At 47.6% G+C, this 24,725-nt stretch overlaps 1 protein-coding gene across 1 annotated transcript in view; it reads right to left on the bottom strand.

Annotated features, from left to right (window-relative positions):
* Positions 1-24,725, bottom strand: part of Otog (otogelin) — a 79,497-nt gene that overhangs the window by 19,644 nt on the left and 35,128 nt on the right. Inside the window, exons 25-39 of the mRNA XM_015504615.2 lie at positions 22,216-22,354; positions 20,430-20,564; positions 19,877-20,023; positions 19,463-19,582; positions 17,573-17,689; positions 16,725-16,881; positions 13,526-13,552; positions 10,930-11,097; positions 10,248-10,526; positions 8,174-8,291; positions 7,274-7,353; positions 4,940-6,687; positions 4,011-4,179; positions 3,550-3,695; positions 2,645-2,734 (exon numbers count right to left, since the gene is read on the bottom strand). Coding sequence (XP_015360101.1) covers positions 2,645-2,734; positions 3,550-3,695; positions 4,011-4,179; positions 4,940-6,687; positions 7,274-7,353; positions 8,174-8,291; positions 10,248-10,526; positions 10,930-11,097; positions 13,526-13,552; positions 16,725-16,881; positions 17,573-17,689; positions 19,463-19,582; positions 19,877-20,023; positions 20,430-20,564; positions 22,216-22,354 — 3,640 coding nt within the window. The remainder of the gene's footprint in view (positions 1-2,644; positions 2,735-3,549; positions 3,696-4,010; positions 4,180-4,939; positions 6,688-7,273; positions 7,354-8,173; positions 8,292-10,247; positions 10,527-10,929; positions 11,098-13,525; positions 13,553-16,724; positions 16,882-17,572; positions 17,690-19,462; positions 19,583-19,876; positions 20,024-20,429; positions 20,565-22,215; positions 22,355-24,725) is intronic.

Below are 24,725 nucleotides of genomic sequence, written 5' to 3'. Positions count from 1 at the left end.
TTGTATTCTGCTACCTTTCCTATCCTCTACTACCTCCCCTCCCCTCCCCTCCCATCTTCTCTCTCTACCCCATCTACTGTAATTCATTTCTCTCTCTTGCTTTTTTCCCCTTTCCCCTGACTTCCTCTTATATATAATTTTGTATAACAATGAGGGTCTCCTTCCTTTACCATGCAATTTCCCTTCTCTCTCTCTTTCTCTCCCCCCTCTCGTCCCTGTTTAATGGTGATCATCTTCTCATGCTCTTCCTCCCTAATTGTTAAATATTCAACACACTTAGTTCTCACACTTTTAAATTCAAAACTATGACCTCTGCTCTATATTAACAAGATTAAATTTGGATGTATCATGGGTTATTAGTTTTATGCTATAAAACTGAGAGAGGAAAAAGATTAAGATTATAAAATATTTATTATGACTTAACCTCCTTCTTTCAAGAATAAGCTGTTTTATTAATCACTTTGCAAATTACCTAGCACATGAAAAACTGTGTTGGCATAGAGGGAGTCCCAATCCAGGAGTCAGAAAACTTTGTGACTTTGGACAAGTCTATCTCTCCCACAGCCTGAGCCTTCTTATTTGTTCCAAGAAGGGCTTGGGCTCCATAATCCATAAACATTCTCCAAGTACTGGGAGTGAATATCCATATTTGAAGTCAGAGATCCTCGTCTATGTTCACAGGACTCCAAGTGCAAGCAAGGACAACAAATAAAAGTTTCAAAGGTAAGGATTTGGACTTCCTCTTCCAACCCAGTTGGAGTAATAAAGTCTGGATTTACCCTCTTGCCTATATAACCCCCCCCCGAAAAAAAAAACCTGACAAAATATATTAAAATATATTGAACAGTTGGTAGCACAATAGAGTAATTCCTGAAAAGGGGGAAACAAATGAGGTGAGCCCTATGATTGCCCATTGTTGCTCAGAGAGTTTCTAGGCCACAGTGTAAGGATAAAGCACCCAGGCAAAGCGTAGAAGTTACCCTGAATTTACAAGAGTTGGAGGTTCATGGAGGCCAACAAAGCTAGAGTTTGCAGGGCAGATTACTTCAGAGAACAGAGCTGAAGAGAAAAAGTTTGTGCTCTGAAGCTTTGTAGAGTCCCTCCTGACACTGTCTTGACTCTGTTCTGAATTTTCAGCTGAATATTGATCAGTACAGGTAAGAAAGTTACCTGAAACTAGCCTTGTTAAATTTAAAAGGGTTCAGGTTTTGACAAATTGCATTTTCTGAGTGGAGTTAAGTTAGAAATCAATAACAGAAAAGTTTCTGGAAAATCACAAAATATTTGGATACTAAATAAAACACTTATAAATAACTCATGGGTCAAATAAAAGTCAAAGGTATATTTATGTTGAACTATAAAAAAGTATGCTGAACTAATAAAACTGAAAGCAACATAATAAAACATGTACAATACAGCTAATCAGTACTTAAAGGATAAACTGTAGCACTTCAGACTTCTGAAAAAAGAAGAGAGGTCTCAAATCAATGACCTGGGCTCCTACCTTAATAAACTAGAAAAAAAAAAAAGACTAAATTAAACCCAGAGTAAGTAAAATAAATATTTGAGAAGAGCAGAAATCAATGAAATAAAAAACAAAAACTATAGAGAAAACCTATGAATCTATTCTTTGAGAAGAACAATAAATCCCTAGCCAGCTGGTCAGGGACCACCAAAGACACAATTATTAGTATCAATGTTGTGGGCGCCTCCTTCACCTCCTAACAACTGCTGTCTTCTGTCTCTGTGGTTTGTTTTTCCAAAATGTCATATAGATTGCACAAAGCATATGGTGAGATGCACCCACAATCAGGATGATGGAACTGTCCTATGACATGACTGTGGTGGTAGCTATGAGACTTCAGATTGTATATTATTAAACAGAATGAATTTAATTTTTAAGAATGAAGAAATAAAAAGACTAAGCAATGAAATTCAGGGAATATTTTGCATAAGCTTTCATCACATGATAAGCCCACTGTCCCTAGCCCTATTTATGAGAGCTCTAGTGTGATGACCTCGAGTTCAGAGATCAAGAGCAGATTCCTATAGGAAGGCTGCAGGTCTTTACACAGGAATGGGGGTGGAAATCATAACTCTGAGAATGGAGACATAGACCAGCCTGCTAGGCAGTGACCTTCCTGCTCCTCTGTACTTTAGTACTGTCCTACATGTGCCTTGGAGGCTGGTATATAGTCAGTCCCTCTTGTGGAGAGGGATCCCCACTCACGGTGGGCTGACCAGGGGAGATTTAATATCAAGCTTATGAAGCTTAGATTTAGGGATTCCCCACTTATATATCTCCTGAATTGTGCCCTAGTAATGTGTTTACATGGCCATATGTTTTTATAAAAATTGCAAAAGTGAGATATTTTAACAGCAATTATTTAAGGCCACCATGTCTTGCCATTTCATCATCATCTTATCACAATCCCTCCTGGTGCCCTTCCTCCCCTGACAATGGAGTGGGAACAAGCATTCTAATTAAAATAACTTCTAGATATACCTAATTTTGCTGTAATAAAAGAGTCTCTTCCTGCTCCTTGCCCCCAATTAACTAAATCTCAAGGCCCCTCCACCCTTGGATACCCTGACCCTCTATGATTGCTGCCCTGCATGGAGTTCATGTCTTTGATACACTCACCTTCCTATTGAAGCGGTCAACTGTGATCTGATGGGCCAGGTGAGTCACATTTAGTACCACCAGACAGAATGGGGGCCAGTTCAGATGTCCCTGCAGAGAGAACCCAGCCTCATCAACCCAGACTCCTGTTTTGAGTTTTGCTCAAAGTAAACAAGTACAGCAAGTGTGAGCACACTCACAGGGATGAACAAGGTACACGAAATCTCACAGAACATTTCTGGTTGCACCTGACCTCATGAAAATCCAGCCAAAAATAAATAAAATAAAATAAATAAGAAAAAAGCTGCCTCCTTCCGCCTGGCTCATGGGGGCATCCTGGTAGGCAATCTTCTGCAGCTGGCACCCATGATCACAGACCACACCCTCAAAGTGACCTTCCTGCTCCTCTGTACTTTAGTACTGTCCTACATGTGCCTTGGAGGCTGGTATACTGAGAATGGTGCCAGCCCCAGGAAGGGCCGAGAGTGGTGCTCTCCACTCAACTCTTTCCCATGGTCACTTGGGGAGCTATTCTGAGAGACCATTCCAAGAGATTCCTGGGAGACAGAGGAAGCTGCAGAAGAGGTGTTTTCACATCTGTCCTCACCTCTGGGACCCTTTGAAACCAGCTAATGAGCGAAGCACAGTGGTGCACACCTGAAATCCCAGCTACTCGGGAGACGGAAGCAGGAGGATTGCAAATTCAAAACCAGCCTCAGCAACTTAGCAAGGCCCTAAGCAATTTGGCAAGACCCTACCTCAAAATAAAAAATAAAAAGGGCTGGGGATGTGGCTCAGTGATAGAGCATCCCTGAGTTCAATTCCTGGTACAAACAAAACAAAACAACCAGCTCACTTCTCAATTGCCCCTCTAAATCTAGTTCAATTCCCAGGGTGTGTCAGGAAGGGAGGTAAGGCACAGTCACCAGGTTGGCACTTTTGCAGTCCAGGACATGGACGCTGATCATTTCGTCTGGGCTCTGGCTGAGGATGTAGATGGCCTCCTTGAACAGGGCTACATGACTCCCATCGAAGGTCACGAAGCTCAGGTCAGGGAAGACTGAGCATCGACCTGGGGGCAAGGGCAGGGGTAGGGCAGGAGGAAAATAAACAGATGCCTCCAAGGCCAAGGCCACTTAGGAAGACAGGGCAGGTGCCTGGGCCCTTTCCTAGATTATTCAGAGGCCTTAGGGTCTGGAGAGTGCCTCAGATCAAGGGTCTCACAGAGATCAGAGGTTGCAAGGGTAGGAAATCTGCCAGGTCAGGGGGTCATACTGATGACAGGCCCATGGGAGAGGAGGCAGGGGAACACACAAATCAGGGGTAAAGGTCACGTTGGGGTAGGAGTACAAGAGGACACCGAGGCTTTGGCTGACCCATGACTCACAGGCACATTCCCAGAGGGGGCAGCAGCGGTCCCCGCCCACCCGCACTGCAAGGCCCAGGACCCCACAGCGAGGGGGTGCAGCGCTCTGAGGACAGTGCTGGGACTGGTTCACACGAATCAGCTGGCCTTCTAGGCAGATGTGGCGGATGCAGTCCTGCTCTGCAATTGGCTGGGCACAGAGTGGAGAAACAGCATGAGTGCTCATCCCAGGGGCTACAGTCCCTCCTCTCCCCCCAAATCTGCTGGAACGATGCAGGTTTCTAATAGGGCAGGGGACTTTGAAGTAAAAACTAATAGGAAATGGTGCCCTCACCCTCTACCAGTCTACCAAACTATCTGGGGTCTGGGGCTGCATATAGTGACAGATTGGGGACCAAGGGACAGATTCCCTGAAACCTCTGCATATCCGCCTGCCCTCAGGTACACAGACATACAGTCACACTAGCTCACACTCAGACACCCAAGCAAGCCTGCACATGCATGTGCATGTGTGTGGCACGTGCATACAAACACACCCATTTTCTCCCTCTTTTACATAAACATGTCTCACACGCTACAAGAACACACACACACGAGCACTCATTGGAAGTGAGACACACATGAACACAAAAGTGGGAAGACCATCTCAATGCAGGTACTCAGACACAAACACACACCTACTGGCACACCCTTGTTCTCACACCTGGGCATCACACCAAGCCATCCAATCAGCCCCTGGGGCCCAGATGGGCAGAGTAGGACCTAGCTATGGCTTCGGGGACCTAGAGGACCTGGGGAAGTTTTCAGACACCAGCAGATTTGGGCAAGCATGAGGACCGTGACTGCATCCCGGCAGCTGGTTAAAGACGGAGGCTGCAGCTGGCCTGCAATGTACTAGTGTCCAGTCTAATGGCAGGGGGATAGAAGGCTTGGAGGGACAAGTCACTCACAACACAGGTGGCAGATGTGTTGGCCTCAGTAGTGGTTGACAAGGACTCAGCAGGACCCTGTGCAATGCTCTGGGCTGGGGCTGAGCGCCCAGACTGCTCTGTGGTGGCCTCACCAACTGGCTCCGCTTGGGGCTGGGGCCCTGCTGAGGTTCCATGGGCCTCTGTCTGCTGAGGCAGCAGAACCAGTGAGCTCTCCCGGGAGCTCGTCCCGGCTGAAACATGGCCCAATGGGTAGGATGTGGGCACTGGTGACACTGTGCCAGTCCAGAAGCCCTCAGCCTCAGTCACCAATGTGGCAAGGGTGCGGACCACAGCAGGTGTGAACTCTGTGGTCCCACCTTGGGCAGAACCATATACAGAAGTAGGCAGAGACACTTGCTTGGAAAGGATGGTCATTTTCTGTGTGGTGCTCTTTCGTGGAGCAATGGATACTGTGGAGGCCACCCCTGCAGCCATGGCCACACCTCCAGAGGTTGGGCGTTTGGCTCCCAGAAGCAGGCCTGGAGCTATGCTTGTTGTATCTTCAGCCGGGGTGAGAGGCAGTGCTGGGCTAAGTGTCAGAGCAGGTGGAGTTGTGGTTATCGTCAGAGACGTGGCCTGATGCTGAAGTGGAGGCGTGATGACAGAGCCTTTGGGGCCTGATGTGGCCACTGAGGCAGATGTGCCCACCTTGGCCAAGGGTAGGCTGGTATCAGGAGGCAGACCAGAGAGGAGCTGGGATGGCCGAGTTGACTCCAGAGACCTGGAGGCTGTGGCCCCTAGCCCGTGAGCAACTGTGGTCAGGCTGGTGGCTACTAGGGGCCCTGGGGACAGAGCTGTAGGCCTGGTAGCTGAGGTATGCTGGACTGGGCGGGGCAGGGCAGTGGGGACTAGACTTGGATGTGGGGATGCTGGCAGTCCTATGGGATGGCCATGCCCAGTCGCACCCTTCTCTGTGGATGGCACTACCTGCCTTCCTGTTGCGGCAAGAGAACTAACTGGAGTCTGCTGTGGTGCTGTGCTGGCCGTGGCCAGGGAGCTGCTGGGACTCGAAAGGGTCTGGGTCTGAATGGGCTGGGGGATCTCTGTCTTGTTTGTGACCTTAGCTAATGAGGGTGTCAACAAAGTCTTGTGGGATCCTGAGGAGGTAGGGGACATGGAGATCACTCCAGAAGAAGCCACAGGCCTGGAGGAGATACTTGCTGGCAAGGCAGGCTGTAGGGGTGTCGTCTTAATAGTCAAGGAGCCATGACCTGTGACTGTCACTGCTTTGGTCATGAGTGGGAAGCGAGGTGCAGGGGGTGACCGTGAGGAGACTGTGATGTTGGGGCTCCCTGCGAAGGTCATAGTCACCCTGGCTGTCTCCACAGCACCTGATACCATGCCAGGTGTAGGTGTCTGCAGCAAAAGGGGGAGGGTTGCAGATTCTGGGGGGTAGGAGGTGGCCAGGAGGCTGGTAGTTGCTCCCTTGCTGGCAGGGGCCTCTGTGGGGTGGGTAGAGAGGTTGGATGCAGTGAGCCCCAGTGGCTGTTGCAGAGAGGACTGGGTGGGGCTTGGGGATAGTACTGGCGCTTTACTGGCTGCCATTGGTGGGTTCAGGGACCCGGTGAGTGGAGCTGCTGGAGTGAGAGCTGGCCTGTAGGTGGGGGCCCTGAGAGTTTCCTGAAGAAGTTGAGGTTGCTTGTCACTGGAGGTGGGTGGCACTTGCCCGAGAGGCAGAGTCTCATTGCCAAGCGCCCCTGCGGGAACCCAAATTGCAGGCTCTACACCTGAGCAGACAAGAGAAGAGGTTCGGAAGGTGAGATGACTGCAGCCCCAGGCTACCATCACTAGGCAAGACTGAAGTGTGGGCCTGGACAACTGGCACCCTAACTGATAGGGTGAGGACAGCTTCCAATGGCTGTGCCTTGACATTGGATGACTTTAGAGAAGTTATCAGACTGTCCCAACCTCAAATCCTGATCCAGAGCCAAGAGAACTAAGTCTAAGCCTGGCTGCCCCACCTACTCATTATAAGATACCAAGCTGAAGGCTGGGGTTGTGTTTTAGTAGTAGAGCACTTGCTTGGCATGTGTGAGGCACTAGGTTCGATTCTCGGCACCACATATAAATAAATTATTTAAGTAAATAAGGTCGACCCCAAGCTGGTGCTATTCCCACTCTGTGCCTTGTTTTTTTCTCTCTCTCTATAAATGGATCAAATGGGCCAGATGAGGCTCTGCCTGCTCTTTTTCCTTTGGAAGGCCCTGTGCTGACCCTGTTGATCTAGGATCCAGGGTTCTGGGCATGACTCCTCAGTAACACCCTGAGGACTGGAGGAAATCCGAGGGAGAAAGGAAAATTCAGGCCACTTACAATCCTCCAAGTAGACACATCTCTGTGTGATTTCATCCAGGACCTTGGGAGCAGGGCACACAGGGACACAGCCTTCTATCCTGAGGACAGAGCAGGGAGCAGTTTAATGGTCTAAAATATCTGTTGGTCACCCTTTCTTACCTGGATAAAACAGATCTCATCCTTCCTTAGGATACGTGTGTGTATGTGCCCAGATTTATCATACACACTCTCACATGAACCTCCACAGAGATACTGTCACACACATGTACAGGAGCTCACATACCCAAATATATGTGCCACACACTACTACACACTCCTACCCATCAGGCTAAAAGGGAGAATGCATGCACAGGATACAGTTATGCACACACTGTGCACATGCTCACGTGTCTCCACAAAGGCACATTCTTACACAGCCTCATGTACTCCCTGCAAACCTGAAGGGTTCCAAAATATTTACACATACATACATATCTACACAGGCTCCCACAAACAATAATGTATCACCTTGTACATGAACACAATACCCACCTACATGCAGCTCACATGTGCACAGGTGCAGCTGTGGACAGCTCATATACTCTTGGATATACAAACATACACAAGGCTCAGCTGTAAGTACATCATACACAAATAGATATACACACATTTGTGTGTCTGTTTGTATGTGTGTCACACTCAAATATAAAGATATAAAGAAACACATTTACTCTGGGGCACACATCCCCATACACACAAGAAACACTCATATACAGGCACATTTGAGTACATACATCTTAATACATGCTCATGCGCTTGCCCACAGACTACAAACAAGTCCATTCACACATGTGTATGTGTATACAAACATGTACATATATATGCTCAAAACACTTGTGCACATCTGGACTCCACACCCAGAATCCCCTGGCCCCTCACCTGGGTACATCCTGGCAGCTGGCTGCCTGTGGGTCCTGGCAGGTTTGGAAGCAGGGGCTGGCACAGGCATCGTAGCGCCACTCACAGATTGGGTAGGCAGCCCCCAGTGACTTGGCATCTAGAAAGATGAGAGTCTCTCCACTGATGGAGGCTGGGCACCAGCTCTATCAAGCACCAGAGCACAGAGGTAATCCCTGCTCAGCGCATGACCTCCCTACCCAGTGGAGGAGTCAAGTGGACTCGTGTAGGAAAAGTGAAGGGAGAAAAAGCCAAGCTAAGAGAACTATATCCATGATGCCTGGAGTCAGAGCCTGGGAATCCTAGGGATAGGGAGCTTTGAATTTGGGGTAGGCTGAGCCTGAAGGAGCCCTCATATGAGTAGGTGGATTGGGGTTTTGAGGATGGCCAAAGAGGAGGCTTGGACTCCTGATCTTTCACTAAGGCTTCCTTGTCACCCTGCTCCTCTGGGACCTTGGTTACAGGCTTGCCCTGCACCCCAGGACACAGTCACCTCCTTTATGCTCTACTCTGGCAGGGCCACTGCAGACCTCTATGAAGGTAAGAGACTCACCCTTGAGGGGTGGAGTGAGGCACTGGGGAACTCTGAGCCCAAGGCCCTGCTAGAAAATTGTCCAGCAGGTAGAGGAGGCCCTCTTCCCCAAGCTCTGCTTTCTGTATCCAGGGGCCTTCCCAAAGTAGCCTCTTAGGACCTTGTTACAGCTTGAGAGCTGCCCTTGTTGCCCAAGTAGCTGGAGCAATGATGACAATAACAATAACCAACTCTTACACAGCACTGAGCCCTACACTGAACAGTTCATACATACTTACTCATTAATCCTCCCAATAATCCTATGAAGTAGGCACTGTTATTAACCCCAGTTTATAGATGGAGAAACTGAGGCACAGATGATGGTGGGAAAATAAACTTTTCCAGGGGAGATGTTCTCAAAAGAGGCCCCTGTGGCCAGTGTTGGATAAATTAAGGAAGGCTCTGTGGCCTGTGATGACTGGGGCTTGGAGGCAGACCTGGCCCCAGACTATATTGGCACAAGCGACCAGTCTCTAAAACTGCAGTCTGAGCAGGGAGGTGTGGGCAGGCTCTGCCACAAGCTGAGGGGAGCAGCCCCACCCTGTCAGCCCGTTCTGACCCTGATCCCCACATAGCTACCAACCATGAAGAAACTGTTTTTCCAAGAGCTTGGCATTTAGGGAACATCTACTATGTGTCAAGCCTAGTGCAAAGCTCTTGGGAACCAGTCCATCCTCACAACAGCCTTCTGAGGCATATGTTCCCATTTTAGAGGTAAAGTCACAGAATGATGGAGGTTGTCCAAGTACCAAGGACCAGGGTCAGGATTAGAGCGCAGGCTGTCCAGCTTCAAAACCTGGGATCATTCTACTTTGCCTTAGTGTCTTCAAGAGGGAGACACAGCCTACTTCTGCCATCAGTCTCTATAAATTGATGAATTTGTAGAGGCTGGGGTTCATGGAGGACTCAGTGTATGACCGCTTCCTGTAAGAATGGCCCCGAGGTTTAGGCAGAGATCTACATTTTGGGAACAGACCCACCTGGCAGGGGGAGAGTACCTTAGCCTCTAGTGGAAAGACGAGGGAGCTGCCCCACCACTGCACAGGCCTCCCATGGGAGAAGTGGAGGCTGCTGGCTCCTCAGCCTGGTGCCCCAGTGGGCGGTCTCAAAGCTACGGAGCAGACATGTAACCATCCGCAGGAAACCTGAGCCATCAGCTATGTGAGCTGCCACCAGGATCATTTCTCCCCTCACTTCCACAAAGGCCATGTATTTTTAGACCATGTAATTAGCCTGTGATAGGAGGCAGGACCCAGGAAACTGGCTGGTCCCCAAGCCACACTGCTCATGGCTTCCTAGACTGGTAACATGGAGAACAGGTCACTTTCTATCCTAGGGGAGGCTGCTTATGGCCTCCCTCTGCCAGGAGGGTAAGAGTTCTGTCTATTAGGGCAATGGGAAAGGAGTAGTTGGGAAAGGGCAGGAAGAGTAGTTGAGTGAGGACCAAGGGCCAAAGCCCAAGGGTGATGGCAAGTAGACACCTACCCCAAAGGTGGAAGAGTGTGCCCCAGCGGAATGCCTCTGTGTGCTCATATAGCCGCAAGGCCAGCCCAAGGCCTGATACATAGAGGAAGAAGCCTGGCTTTGCCAGAGATTCCAGGGCCACCAGGCCCACCCGCCATGTCCCTTGATGCAGCAAGAAGGAGGCATGGTGATGGAAGGTTTCACTGCCCTGCCACTTAGCCAGCTCCACAGACCCATTGGCGGTGACATGGAAGAAGAAGTTGGGTCTGTCTGCTGCCTCCAGGGATACCACATCTGGGTCTGCACAGAGACACATGGGTAAGGTCAGCACAGAGCGGTCCAGACTGAGGGTGAGCAGGCAGCACGCTGGCACAGGTCTGCATTCGCAATTGGCTCAGGGTGGCAGTCCCCTGTGGGCTACAGGGTCCTGCTCCTCCATAGCTTCCCTGGATCCCTCAGCCAACTACTTCTGCCTGCCAGCTGCCTCCTGTTCCCACTATCTCTGTCTGGGGGGAGGTGAAGGTTTACAGAAGTCCCTGACTACAGAGCCTCAGAAGGTAGCTGAACTGCCTCCTTCTCTCATATCCTCCCCACCTCTCTCCCTCCCTCCTTCCCTCCTTTCTCTCCTTCCCTCCCAGCCTCCCCTCCTTCAGCACCTGCCTCTCTCCCAAAAGAGCTGGACTGAGGCCAGGATGGGACTTACCATGGGCCTTGGCCTTGTACAGAGCAGCTGTCAGCAGGAAATTCACAATGTCCCCTGGCGCCACATCTTCTGCCCTCACTAGGGCTATGTCATTGCCCACAGCCTTCATGACCACCAGGGCACCACTAGCCGCCACACTGGACAGCTGGTAGGGGCCCTTACCTAGTGCTAGAGAAAAGAGGCCAGTCATAAGCTCCAACTCCCATCCACCCATCTCACCTACATCAGAGGCTGGGTGCCAGGGAGGGACTGTTTGTGGCCTCTTATCCCAGGCTTTGATGTCTATAAGAAGGAAGGGAGAGGAGATTCAGGCTGGAAGCCCCTGAAGGGAATTGACCCTCTACACAGTGGCTGAATCTTTCACAGAGAACCTCAGAAGAAGGATACCCCCAAAGGGTACCCAGGCCCCCAAATGTCTCTCCACGCCTATCTCACTCCTGCAACATTTCCATGTCAGTCACTTCTCTGTTCTGGGTCACCCTAAGACAAGACATCTATACCTAATCTCTGTCTATCCTCTGCCTGAGAAACAAAGACCAGGAGAGTTGGGCTCAGCAGTAGCATTCACCTATTTATTTCAAGCACATGACACTTTAGTGTCTTCAGGTTCTGTAGCTGTAGGTATAGGTTAGAGTGGGACGTGGGTTTCCTAGGTGAATGCAAGTCTCCTAACTGAGATTCCTGCCTCTGGTGTGCCCCCATGGCTACCTGAGCAACACTCCCTTCTGGGACTGGTCTGGGGCTCCCCATGCCTTCCCCCCCATAGATCCAAAGAGCCCAACCCTCCCCTGCCACACACACACCTGTGCCACCCCTTCCCCTACTCCCTGGCCCCTGCCACACTGAACTTCTCTCACTCTTCCTTAAAAGAGCCATGCTCTGTCCTAGCTCGTTTCTCCATCATGCTGTTCCACCCCCACAGAGTAGTCCTCTGTTTTGTGCCTGGCATATGCCTACGCAGTCTCTAGGGACAAGCTCAAATGTCACCTCCTTGGTGAAGCTTTCCCTGCACCCTCTCCTGCAACACACAAAAGTTTTCCCTTTTTCTTTGTGCCCCACCAGCTCTATGATGAGGATCTGAACTGGGGGTCCCTGTAATCTTCCCCACCAAACAGAAGATGGGCTGTCCTATATGGTAAATGGTTAACAATTGGCTCTGGAGAAGTAAAAGTGAGTGTGAATTGTTTGCTGATTTCCATGGTGTAAATATTCTCAGCAGTGATCGATTTCAAACTACCAACTGAATGAGGAGTTAGGAACACAAACTGGGTGCCAGGGAGGCAGTGAGAGCTGCTCCAGGGATCCCTTGTGACAGGTCCCTTTACCATTGACTTCCCAGCACCCCACATGGCCTGGGCCAGAGAAAATGTTGGTAGAAGAGTGGAGCAAGGAACGAAGAGGTGGGCGGGTGAGTAGGTGGAGGATGCTAGAAACAGCTTGTCCTTTGCCAGTTATTGCCACCCAAAATGCCACAGAAGGGAGAAATCTCTGCTCAGAGTTGTTTTGCTGAAATGTCTTGCCTGATGTCAGACAGGCCCTGCCTGTCCCAGGATTGCAATTCTTCCATTAGAGATTCATTCCTTTAGGAGTTGAAGATTTGGGGCCAGTAGGATTCCCTAGGGACCAACATTTTGGTATTTTGGTCCCTAGGGACCAACATTATACCATAGTCTAGCCCTTATCTTGCAGACCCCCTAACTGGGGGTCTTTTTAAAGAGAGAGGGCAAAATTCCCCTAGCCCGTCCCCTTCCTGCCATATTCTTGTCAGGGGTTGTGTCTCAAACCAAAATCAGATAATGCAGATAAATGAGGACAAAGCCTTAGGCCTATACCCACACAGACTGGCTTGTGCAGGATGATACCTTGAGGGTTGGGAGCTTGGAAGTCAAGGTTGAACAGCACTAAGGATCAGCGGAGTATCTATCTCTGCCAAGGCCTGACCTTGGCCCAACTGAACAAAATTCAGTGCTGAAAAATACTCTGGGTAGCCCTCCCCCTGCTGCCAGGTCAGCCCCAGGATGAAATTGATCATATGGCTCTAATGCTGGATACTTAAACCTCCTTGGGTCCTTAGTTATGACCTTTGATTTTGCCCTCATTAACAATCTAGGTGTGTGAGCATATCTTGGTATCCTGAAACCTTGACTATATTTGAAGATGGATCTGACAGGCCATATGTTTTGCCCCAGGCTTCCTCAGAAAGAGCAGTTTGCATTTGCTTTTGCCAACTCAAATCTTCAGGGAACCTAAGACGACACTCCGTGGGCCTGATGAGCTACATTAGGAAGGCAGCAAAGAAGGCACATTGGTGCAAATGGGGGTTGTACTTCCTGGCAAAGCTGCCCTGGGTGAGCACAATCTCTGGGAAGCTGACTGGCCTGGGCCCACACAGGGCCTGCAGGAACCAATAGAACAGGTTCCCTGGGCATCCCTGGGCCCTGCACTATCAGGGCTATTTGCATAACAGAGTTCCTCCCGGATCTATGTAAGCTCTTCTAGGGACAGCTGCACCTCAGGATGCCAATGCTGGTGTGGTATAAGGGTACGGCTGGCAGTTCCTAGCCCTTGAGTCTCCATTTGGGGATGACGGGCTTACCTTTGTTAAAGAAGTCACAGTCATATGCTGAAAGAGAGAACAGAGACTTCTTGAGAGCTGGTTCAGAGCCTGGAACAGATAGAGTCAAGGCCCCTAGCATACCAGCCTCCCTCCTTCCCCAAGAGCCAGGCCTGGCCTGGCTTCCAAACTCCAAGATTTAGGAATGGTCTTAGATTCAGATGTCTTAAGGATAAGGAAATACAGAAGTTCCTCTATGCACCCCCAGCACAAGACTCAAAGCCTGTCACAAAGTAGGTGTTCAGCAATGGGTTGAATAAATGAATGAATGAATGCTGGCAGAAGGTTGTATTTTGTGTGGCTTTAAAGAGTAGGTTTAGAACCAAGGAGTAGGAGTTCCAGCTGGAAATATCGTGGAAGATCTCCAGAGGAGGAATGCAAGCATAAGAAAGAAGGTGGTTTTCAAAGAGCTTTGAGTGGGAAGGGGATCAAGGGCCTCCAGAGTCCCAAGCTCCTTCAGGCTCTTCTGTGTAATCTCCCTGGCTCAGAAGTACTTCCAACAATCAGTCAGGCATTGACAAGCTCCTAGCAGTGATCTTAGCACGCCCTCTAGTGGCAGAGTCTAGCACCACAGCCTGTTCCCCTGGTGCCTCAGCCATGGATTCCTCAATCCACAAGAGTAAGCTGGGACCTTGCAGGGATACCTAAAACCAGGAATAAGGTCATGAGGTATGAGCTGGGTGGACCTGGGATAAAAGTTGAGGAGGGGTCTGCTTCACACGTATGCATGGTCTGAAGACAGTCACCAACTCCACTCCACACTCCCAGCCTATGGTTAACATCTTTGACATTGCCCTCCATCAAGGGCACTCGTTCAGGAAGTAACCTGCCATGTGGCCACAGGAGAGTACCAACCTCTCCTCATTTGTGAACCCTGCTCTGAATAAACATAACTTGAACTAGAAATTCTATGTCCAAGTCTCTGGTTTCAGCTATGTACCCAGTCAACAGGTGGCTCAGAAGAGTCCTTAAAAGCCAGCTATCTGGGGTCATAGCAGAGTTCAAATCCCATGTCTCTTCACTCATCAACTGAGTGTGCTGGGGCAGGTTACTTAACATCTGCCAAATTTAGTGTCCTCCTGCTATCACCTTCCAGGGTAAGGCAAAATGCTTGCCTCAGGAGCAATATTTAAGGAGAGAGGACAAAATTCCCAGTAATTAAATCGTGAAATTGTCAGAACCAAACGGAGTCACTTGTGTAAAGCTCCAACAGCAGCAACAAAATAATGCAGGAAATGAGGAAGGCATGAAAGGGGATCTCACATATACACACCTGGAAATAAGAACTACCACAAAAACCTGCCCGAACTACACCCCTGCACCAAGAACACTTCTGCAAGGACATCTGTTCTAAACTGTCTGTTCAATCTTGGACTATTGATCCTTGTTTTTAATCTTTACAGCCAAGGATTGTTTTGCTTTCAAAATATCATATAAATCTCATTTTGCCTCTAAGAACTTCCCCTTGCCACAGCCTCTTTGAATACACTCTCAGCTTACTCTGGCAGACATATTCCCACTGCAGTGCTATTCCCAAATAAACTTATTAGTCTCTGAAGAAATTTTTCTCTGTGTCTTATTTAGGTTAATAAAATAAATGCTACTTTAATGCAATGGTTTTTCTACACCAAAATTAATGCAAAAGCCCATGATAAAATATCAAATTTTAAAATAAAGATGGGCTGAGCCTGAGGCAAAAGGAAAAAAGATCAATAATATTGATCCTTTGATATTTTGTTCATCAAGGATTTTTTGCAGCCATTTTTATTTTTAAAAAAACATTGCATTAATATGTTATTTTGCTTGTTTCCTGAGTTTTCTGGTGCCCCCTAAGTCTCATGCTTCAATGAGTATGTCACTCACCTCACTCTAGTCCTGGGTATCAATGAGGTAATGCACACATGGCACAGAGTGTGGCTCACAGTAGATACTATGTAAGTGTCTGTGTCCCTCTCCTTCCTGAAAGATTGCTATCAGAGAAGCAGAGGGACAGAGAGAATGCATGAAGACCCAGGGCATATGTGGTAAAGGATCTTAGAGGAAAACAGGCAAAAGAAAGAGAGGTTCAAGGCAGGTGCTTCCCATCATCCTCCTAGGGTCTTCCTACCTGAAGGACATACCAGCACCCATGTCTCCATGAAAAAAAATGACTGCAACCCCCACAACAAGTGCAGAGCACTGGGTCAAATGCTTCCCATGCATTGTCTCATGTACATCCTAACAGTTGTCTCCACCCCTCTACTACAAAGAAGGAAACTCAGTGTAAGGAATGTACCTAGGCCAGCTGGCTTAGTGGAACTGGGGTCCAAACACGGATGGTCTGACTCCAGAACCTGGGTAATCACTATTGCACCCAAACACGGAGTATGCTTGTATCAGGGAGATCCATTGTGTGCAGAAATATATAACCAGTAATCAATTAATAATCATTAACTTTCCATATATTTACTTCATCTTTTAAACATTAACTTTTATAGACAATATTAAATATTGTTAATAGTTAACATTAAATATTAGTATATTATGCATTATATTTAAAATTGTTCTGTTATATATTTATACCACCACTGATATATGTGTATATATTTATGTATCAAATTATGTGTGAATACCTGTGTGCTTAAGTATTTAGAGACGTTCAATAAACTGCATTTGCACACAACCACTGCTCTGAATAAACATAACTTGTGCTGCCTCTGTGGGGATCTTGGTAGCTCAGCTGACAAAGGGCTTTTATGTTCATTATCCCTTTTGATTCTCACAATAACCCTGGTGAGGCAGGTCTAGTGCTATTTTTCAGATGAGAAAATTGAGCGCCAGAGAGGCTGGGTGGCTTGTTTGCTGTCACACAGCATGCAAATGGCAGTTCTGGGCCTGAAACCCAAGGCTCCAGACACCTCTAACAGAATGGTTAAAAGCACAGGTTTGGTACAGTCTGGGGATGACCCCTGGCTACACCACTAATCCATGTGACTTTGAGCATGTTACTTTACCTCCCTCCCTAGGCCAACTGTAACACAGGAATGCACAATCTTATTGCAAAGGGTAGGCATAAGAACTCAGTGAATAATACCCATGAAGTGGTTGGTGCCTGGCACATACTGGGTACTCAATAACACTGGCCAGGGTATTATAAGGTACCCTACTCTGTTCCCTCAGATGATGGGCCTGGGATACTCACGGCAGAGGCGGGGGGTCCGCCAGTCAACAGCCACCCCCTGCTGGCAGCACTGGTGGGCATAGGCAGACACGCTGGCGCAGAAGCACTCACAGTCACCACCCCGGCTGCACCCACATGTGTCCGTCAGGCAGTTTGAATAAAACCAAGTGACATCGACCTGGGGGAGGTCAGAAGTCAAGAGGTTAGAGGACAGATCCTGAATGTCAGACCTGCATTTTTTAGTCTGCTGGCCACCAGGACAAACTCAAAAGGATCACAGAATAAATGGGTAAGCTGCCCATGTGGGGTGAGGGGTGGGGGCAGAAGGCAGCCAGCTCAGAAGGAAACAAGAACCACATGGCACACACAGACACCCACTGGAGCCCTAAGCTCTGTTCTTCTTCGGGCCCAGACTGCTGGATTCAGGGGCCAAGGAGTGGCTGAAGAACAGAGTTTGAACTGCCCATCTGGGCTGGAGCTGCTGAGGCTGGTCTGACAGCACCCCTTAAGGCCTTGGAGGGACTGCGCAGGGCTGAGCCCTGGAGCTCCTATTTCCACAAAAGGTACAGCAGGCAAGAGACAGGGCCACAGCTTGACGGGTTTGTGTCCACTCTGCAGCACAGCTTTCCAATAAGGAGGAAGAGCCAGACTGAGATGGGCTTATAGAGGGCACAGAAACTGTTTCCTAGCTGCCTCCCTGGTTGTCTGAGGAAATAGGCAGATTCATCTGAGCAGGCCAAAGGCAGGAGAATGAAAAAAATGGGTTCTAGACATGAACTGTCTTATTCAAGACATGGGGTCTGAGAGCAGAAGGGATCCTGGGAAAGTGGGAAGGGGTTCAGGAGGGATTGGGGAAGCAGTTCACTCACCACGGGGTGGCAGGTCTCAAACACCTCGCTGAGCAGGATGCCACACTCCTTCTTGGCAAACGGTTCTCGGAGAGGATTCAGGACACATGTGTCCCGGGGGTCAAGGGTGTCTGGGCACTAAGGTGCAAAGGCAGGGCTGTTGACCTCCCCACCCGCAAATGCCTACTGCCTGGTGTGGCAGAGAGACTCTAGGGTAGCTGCCATGATCCCACTTCCTGGTGTTCCTGTCCTTGTACAATCCCCTCCTCTTGAGAGTGGGAGAGACCTACTATTTGCTTCAAACCGAAAGAATATGGCAAAAGAGATGGGATGGACATGACTATGCATATAATTGCATGATTATGTTACATAAGATCACAGAGGCCATCCTGTTGGAATCTCCCCCTTGCCAGCTGTGAGGAAGTCAGCAGCCATGTTGGGACCCCTCATGGTAGGAAGTGTGGCTGGTCTCTAGGAGCTGAGCCCAGTCTCAAGCAACAGCTAGCCAAAAGCTGAAGCTCTCCATCCTGCAGTTGCTAGGAGTTGACTGCCACCCACAACCACACAGGCAGGCGAAGAAGCAGCTCTTTCCCCAGTCCAGCCTCCAGGGGAGAGTCTAGTCCTGGCCACAACTTGATTGCAGCCTTATGAGATACTGAGCAGAGAACTAAGTCACATGCCCTGTTTCCTGACCCACAGAAACTGAGATAAGACCTGTGTGTTGGTTAATGCCACTAGTCCTAATAACATTGTTACCCAGCAGTAAGTAACTAACACAGATTTCCCCAATGTCTGTTGACCCTCCTTCTTCAGTTCAATATTTTCACTGAAGTGCCCACCCTGGGTATGACTAAGGGTATAAGCAAGAAAGAAATGTGGGACAGTGCTGGGGACAACAACAAAGCTTTGTCACCTGCTTGGATTCTCTAACATAGGGATGGGTTAGAGAATGGGTGCACTTTTCTGAAGTTGTGGGAACAGCCTTGTCCACCTCAGGATTTCACTGATCTCTAAGCCATGCCCAACTACTGCTCTTGTTCCATATACATAGGCCCATCTCCATCTACTCCTCAAAAGAAAATAAAGATCACTCAGTCCAGGAAAGGCTAATATGCAATGCTCACATCACTCTCTGCTACTGCACCCATGACAGACATAAATAATCAATCACAATCCTCCTTGCAGCTAAACTTGACACATCTTAAGATATTTTCAATGTAGTTTGCTAAGCAGCCTCTTCTGACTGATCAGCTGTCACATAAAGTGAAATCTATTCACCATCCCTCTCTGGGCCCAGCCCCCTGACTTCAAAGGATCATACAGAAGATGGTACTTACTCAAGGTCACCCAGCAAGTGGATGATCCAAGACCTGCTCTCAATTCAGTATTTGGCAGCCTCTGCCAGGCATTCCCCAAGCCTCAAGAAAACCCCTGATTTTACCCTTACCTCCCTCACAAAGGCCTTTTCTTGGATACATTCATCTCTCCAAGCATGCCTATCCTTTAACTGACAGCACCAGTCCCACTTCCTTCAGGAAACCTCTGATGTCCTCAACCTATATCCATCTCTCCTCTGAACCAGACCCAGCACCAGACACTAAAGGGCACAAGCCTTGCCTTCCCCACTAGGTGGCCACCTCTCCCAGGACAGACACTGCCTCCTTTGTGACCACCCCAGTCTTCCACTGCAGGTTGGCCCAGGGCAAGATGGGCAACTGGAGTTGTAAGATGAGATACTGTGTGTCTTCAGGCCACAGGACAGAGTTTAGAGCTAGGGATCTGGACAGAGGCTGAGAGAGCATTCTCGGGAACAGTTCCACTTGATGTCCCTCTTCCCTGACCTGGGGCCTGGTTCAGTGTAGCCAGTGTCCATTTGAGTGACAGACACAAGCCAGTCTAGGGAGGCTTTACCTCAATTGCAGCCCAACTGCTGCCAAACTCCTGGGGGTTAGTTAACTCTAGGTTCTCTGGAGTCCTCATCTCATTGATGGTTTTTAGGTCAAAGTTCCCACAGAGGCCTGCCAGCTGACCCTGAAAGAAGAGAGGACACTACGTCAGTTGCAAGCATGCTGAGGGTGAACCATGGGCATAGGGGTCACCATGAGCCAAGGAGGTTTTCATGAACCCAAAAGCAACTGCTGGGGCTTCAATTTCAAGAGGGCTGGGTCAATGTCAGAGAAGAGGTACAGAGTGAGGTGGAGCAGACAAGACAAAGGCATGTTCTTCTTGGCTCCTCAGAGAGAGACAGTTTACCCAAGGTCACCCCGAAGCTTGACTTAGTCCCAGGCAAAAGCAGACCCAGAAATGTTCTGCCCCCATGACTACCTGCCACTGAGGCCCAGCCTGGACATGCACTGTGGTTCTCTGGTCCCACAGGAGGGTGATGTGCTCCCGCGGGAAATGCACCAGTGTGAAGAACCCTGCTTGCCATGTGTGGACTTCCTGCTTCTCATCCAGAAAACTTTCAGGACTCTAAGGGGACAGAGTTGATCAGTCCTGAGGTCCAAATGCTCCCCAATGCCCAGATCAGCTAGTCCTGGCTACAAAAGCTGTGTGTGTTTGTGTTTGTGTGTGTGTGTGTGTGTGTGTGTGTGTGTTGGTGCTGAGGTTTGGACCCAGGAACTTGAGAATGCTAAGCACATGCTCTATTACTGAGTGACACCCCTGGCCCCTGGTCCTGGCTACAATCGCTTCCCAGTGCCAGTGTCTTTCCAACTCCTCCACTTCCCTTGGGCCATGGCATGGACCTCTTTCTTCCTGGTCAAGGAATTTAGCCTGAACTCCTGGCTTGGTGGCACTTCAGTCCTTACCTTTTTTTCCCTCACCTCCCTGTAACCTGTACATTGTCTACACAACCCTCACCAGCAGCAAGCCTTACAGGATTTCCTGAGTCGTTATCAAAGATGATGAGTGAGTTCCCAACATTGATGGAAATAAATTTTCTGCAGATGATGCCAGAGCTATAGCAGTTCACATTTTCTATGATCACAGAGAAGCTGAAATCTGATGTGCTCTAGGGAGAAGAAAAATGAATCCAATAAAACCTGGGAGAGTAGAGATCCTGCTGAAAGCACAGAGCGGAAGTGGACTTTGAAGTGGTTTTCAACCCACTTCTTTTTATTAGTTATGAGATTTGGGGCAACTTATTTCAGTTCTTCAAAGCACAGTTTCATTTTTGGTGTGTTTAATGCAGTGTTTAGAAGTAGTGACTCTCCCTTATTGACTGATATAACAGGAATGAATGGAATTGGCAGGGGGGCACAAGGAAGGGGAACTGTCTTACTTACATACTTGTTGTAAACCTTTTTTGGAGGGCAATTTGTCAGACTTGAATAACATTTTAAATATACATAACTTTTCATATAGCAATTCTTCTAAAAATCTAGAGAGTAAAATGCTAGCTTAGAATGTTCAAGGCCCTGGGTTTGATACCCAGACTGCCAACAAAGAAACAAGTAAAAGAATCTAGAAATATATCTACACAAGAATATGTAGCAGCATTTAAACACTAGAACAACCTAAGTGTCCATCAATGGGGAATAATAAAATAGGGTATATTCTTTCTATAAAAGGTCCTACTGTTAAAAAGAGTATGTACTGACAATGAGAGCCCAAGTTATAACTCAAGTGAAAAAAGCAAACTTAAGAATCCTAACCATAGAAACTAAAGACAGTGTGTGCCTGTTGTATGTGTATGAGTACGTGTGTGTGTGTGTGTGTGTGTGTTTGTTTCACGAAAACAGTCTTGCAGGATTCACCCGTTAGGAGTTGTTGTTTAATAGGAGACAGAAACAGAAGAGATGTGAAGGGGAATATTTGCTTTTAATATATTCCACATCATTTTAAATTCTGGCAAAAAAGCATGCATAATTTTGAAATTTAAAAAATAAAATAGGACAAGGTCAATAATCTTTATTTTGTGAAGTTATCAGAATTAGGTGAAAGACCCCAGTGCAATGTCCATCCCTTAGATAAGACTTCTTCCATGGAAGGTTTTTTAGTTGCTTTTATTGCTATTACGATGAGGTGGACAGGCCTTAGCAAAATGAAGTTCCCCTGGTGTATCTGGCACTGCCCACTCTGATGGTGCCCCTTGTCTCCTTCTAGGGAATCCTACCCTTCACTGTGCCACCCATGTTACCATTCCTCTTCCTCTGGGTGAATCAAAGATTTTGACACTTGACTCCTGACACATACTAACACTTCAGTCATATTTCTGGTTCAAATCTAACCCCAGCTGCCACAATCTAACTGTGTGACCTTGAACAAGTTCCCTGACATCCCCAAGCTCAAGTTGCTATATCTGTAACATGGGGTCAATTAACCCAACCTTGTAAGATGGAGTGAGAATTAAAAAAGAACCCACAGAAATGGTTCAGTAGACCACTAGTTGTATATTGTCATAGAAGCTCAAAAAGCACTTTCTATTACAGACAGAAAAAAACATCAGGCCCAATAGGAGAAGTTTGTAAAGGTGAGTGGACAGGGAGTGGGGTTCTATGCAGCTCTAGCTTTTTCCTCAACACAGCCACACCTCAGGGCATAGATCCACCTGCCCACCCAGTTATGTATCAAATTGGAGTCCAGAGGATCAACATGCCCTGACAGGTTCTCATCCCAGGCTGCTCTGGGTCCTCATGGAGCAGATACATCCAGGAACTCACCTTGACTAGGTGCACTTTGCAGGCCCCTACGAAGTCAAACGGGAGCCCATCAAATGTGCGGTAATGCCGGTCTCCATAGGCAGTGCAGGTGGAGGCACAGGGGTACAGGGTACATTGGAACGAGCCCTGCTGGCACACACTGAAACACACACACACAGACCAGCTTGCAGAGCACATGCCACTTAATATATGAATGCCCTTGATGGAGCCATTGCTCATTGAATGCACACTGTGTGCCCTTAAGTGAGTCAACAAACATCATCAAACTCCAACTGAAGCTTGGAGGGCAGAATTGTGATTCCCATTTTATGTAGGAGACACTGGACCTTCAGAGAAGTTAGGAGACACTGACCTTCAGAGAGGTTAAGGATGCACAGTCACTAAATAGTGGAGCTGAGATTTAACTTAGATCTTTTTGACTCTGAAGTCCATATTCTCTTTTTTCACTCCATTCAATTCATTCAACAAATATTAAGTGACTACCGTGACAACAGGCACTCTTCCAGGAGTTTGAGACATATCAGTGAATAAAACGGGGGGGGGGGGGACGAGTGCTCTGCCTTAGAAAAACTTAAAACATGCACTGAANCATACACATACAACAGGCACACACTTTCTTTAGTTTCTATGGTTAGGATTCTTAAGTTCAATATTTTCACTGAAGTGCCCACCCTGGGTATGACTAAGGGTATAAGCAAGAAAGAAATGTGGGACAGTGCTCTGCCTTAGAAAAACTTCTGTCCTAGAGGTGAAAGACATGCACTGAACATTTTAAAAATAAAAAGTATGTGTAAATAATATGTTAGAGGGCAATGAGTGATATGGGATGAACAGGATGAAGGCATATTGTGGCAACAGATTATATTTTTAATATAATATATTTATTTTGATGGTCAGGCGACATGTCTGCAGAGACTTAAAGGAGTTAACTATATGGAGTTAACTATATGGACATCTGGAAGATGAGAATTCTGGGAGAGGGGTATAGTCTGCAGAGGCTCTGGGGAACACTCAAGAGATAACATGGCTAGAATGGATGGCACAAGAATAAGATGGTAGAAGAACTCAAAGGGATAATAAAGATTCAGATCACATAGGTCCCAGAATGCTGTAAAAATGTTAGCTTTTGCTAGGAATGAGAGAGGACATAGCTGGGGGGATGGATTGTGGGAATGACATGATCTGACTTGTGTTTTGCTTTGGCTTCTACACAGAGTCTAAGCTGAAGGGGGTTGAAGAAAAGCAGAAAAACCAGTCGGGAGGTTACTGCAATAAATAAGAGAAGAGATGATGGCAGCTTGGAGTAGGGTAATAGCAGTGGAAGGAGGAAGATGTAGTCTCCAAAATATTTGGGGAATATTTTGAAAGCAGAACTAAAAGGTTGGATATGGATAGTAAGAGAGAAGACTCAAGGATTACTCCAGGTTTTGTGGCATGACCAACTGCAAGAAAGTCATTAACCTGGATGGGAAAGGCATAGAGAATAGCAGGTTTGAGGGGAAAAGATAAGGTGATCTGTTTAAAACACACTGAGTTTAAGATTTCCATTAGCCATTCATGTGGTAATGTCAACTAGGTAGTTGGGTGTCTGTGTCAGGAGTTCAAAAGAGAGATGTTGGCTGCAGACAGAAATCTGGAAGCCATCTGCACATGGATGGACCTTACTATTATAAGGAGTTTACCAAGGGAACGAGTACACAGGAGAGAAGAGGTTCCTTGGGATGTCCCAGCCCAAATGGGTCAGAGAAGGAGAAGAACCAGCAAGAAAGCTGAGAAGGAGAAACAGGAAAGGTAGCAAGAAAATCAAGAAGGCATGGTGCTCCAGAAGCTACTTGAATAAAGGAATCAAGGCAAATAAATGACCTGCAGGTGATCAATGTGTTAAATGCCACTAATAGGTCTTGGAAGGTGAGGGCTGAGAAATAAACTCTGGGTGCAGCAACATGGAGGTTACTGGTGACCTTGGTAGGAACAGTTTCAATGGAACACTGGGGAAAATGCCTGATTAAAATGAGCTTAAGGGAAAATGAGAGAAGAAGAATTGGGAACAGCAAATATAGATAATTTTTACTGGAGATTTGACAATAAAAGATTATCAAAGAAATGGAACAATTGCTCAGAGGTTGAAAGTTTATCAAATTGCATAATGTTATGCAATGGGGATGATCCAGTGGAGAAGGATAAACTGATTAAATGGGAGAGAAAAGGGAGAGTAGCTGTTAACACCCTTGAATGGGTGGCGCTGTGGTTTAGAGCACAGGTGATAGGATTGGTTTTAGATAGGCATACCATATCATACCATATCTGGCAGAGCACTCTTGGAAAAGTCTAGGCTAGCTAGTCCTAATCTCTCACCACATGTACCTGGCATTCCTAGTTACCTCCAGTCCATCACAGTCATGAAATCATACATATACTGGGCTATACATCCTTCAGACACCTGCACAGAGTTCCATATCTTGATATTATTTCCAGGACTTCTGGGGTCTGACAGCCAGTACTCCAACCCT

This window comes from Marmota marmota, unplaced genomic scaffold (genome assembly GCF_001458135.2).
Source record: "Marmota marmota marmota unplaced genomic scaffold, marMar, whole genome shotgun sequence".
In the NCBI taxonomy this organism is placed as follows: Eukaryota; Metazoa; Chordata; class Mammalia; order Rodentia; family Sciuridae; genus Marmota; species Marmota marmota.
Note: the sequence above shows the minus strand (reverse complement) of the source record. Positions and strands in the feature narration are given on the sequence as shown.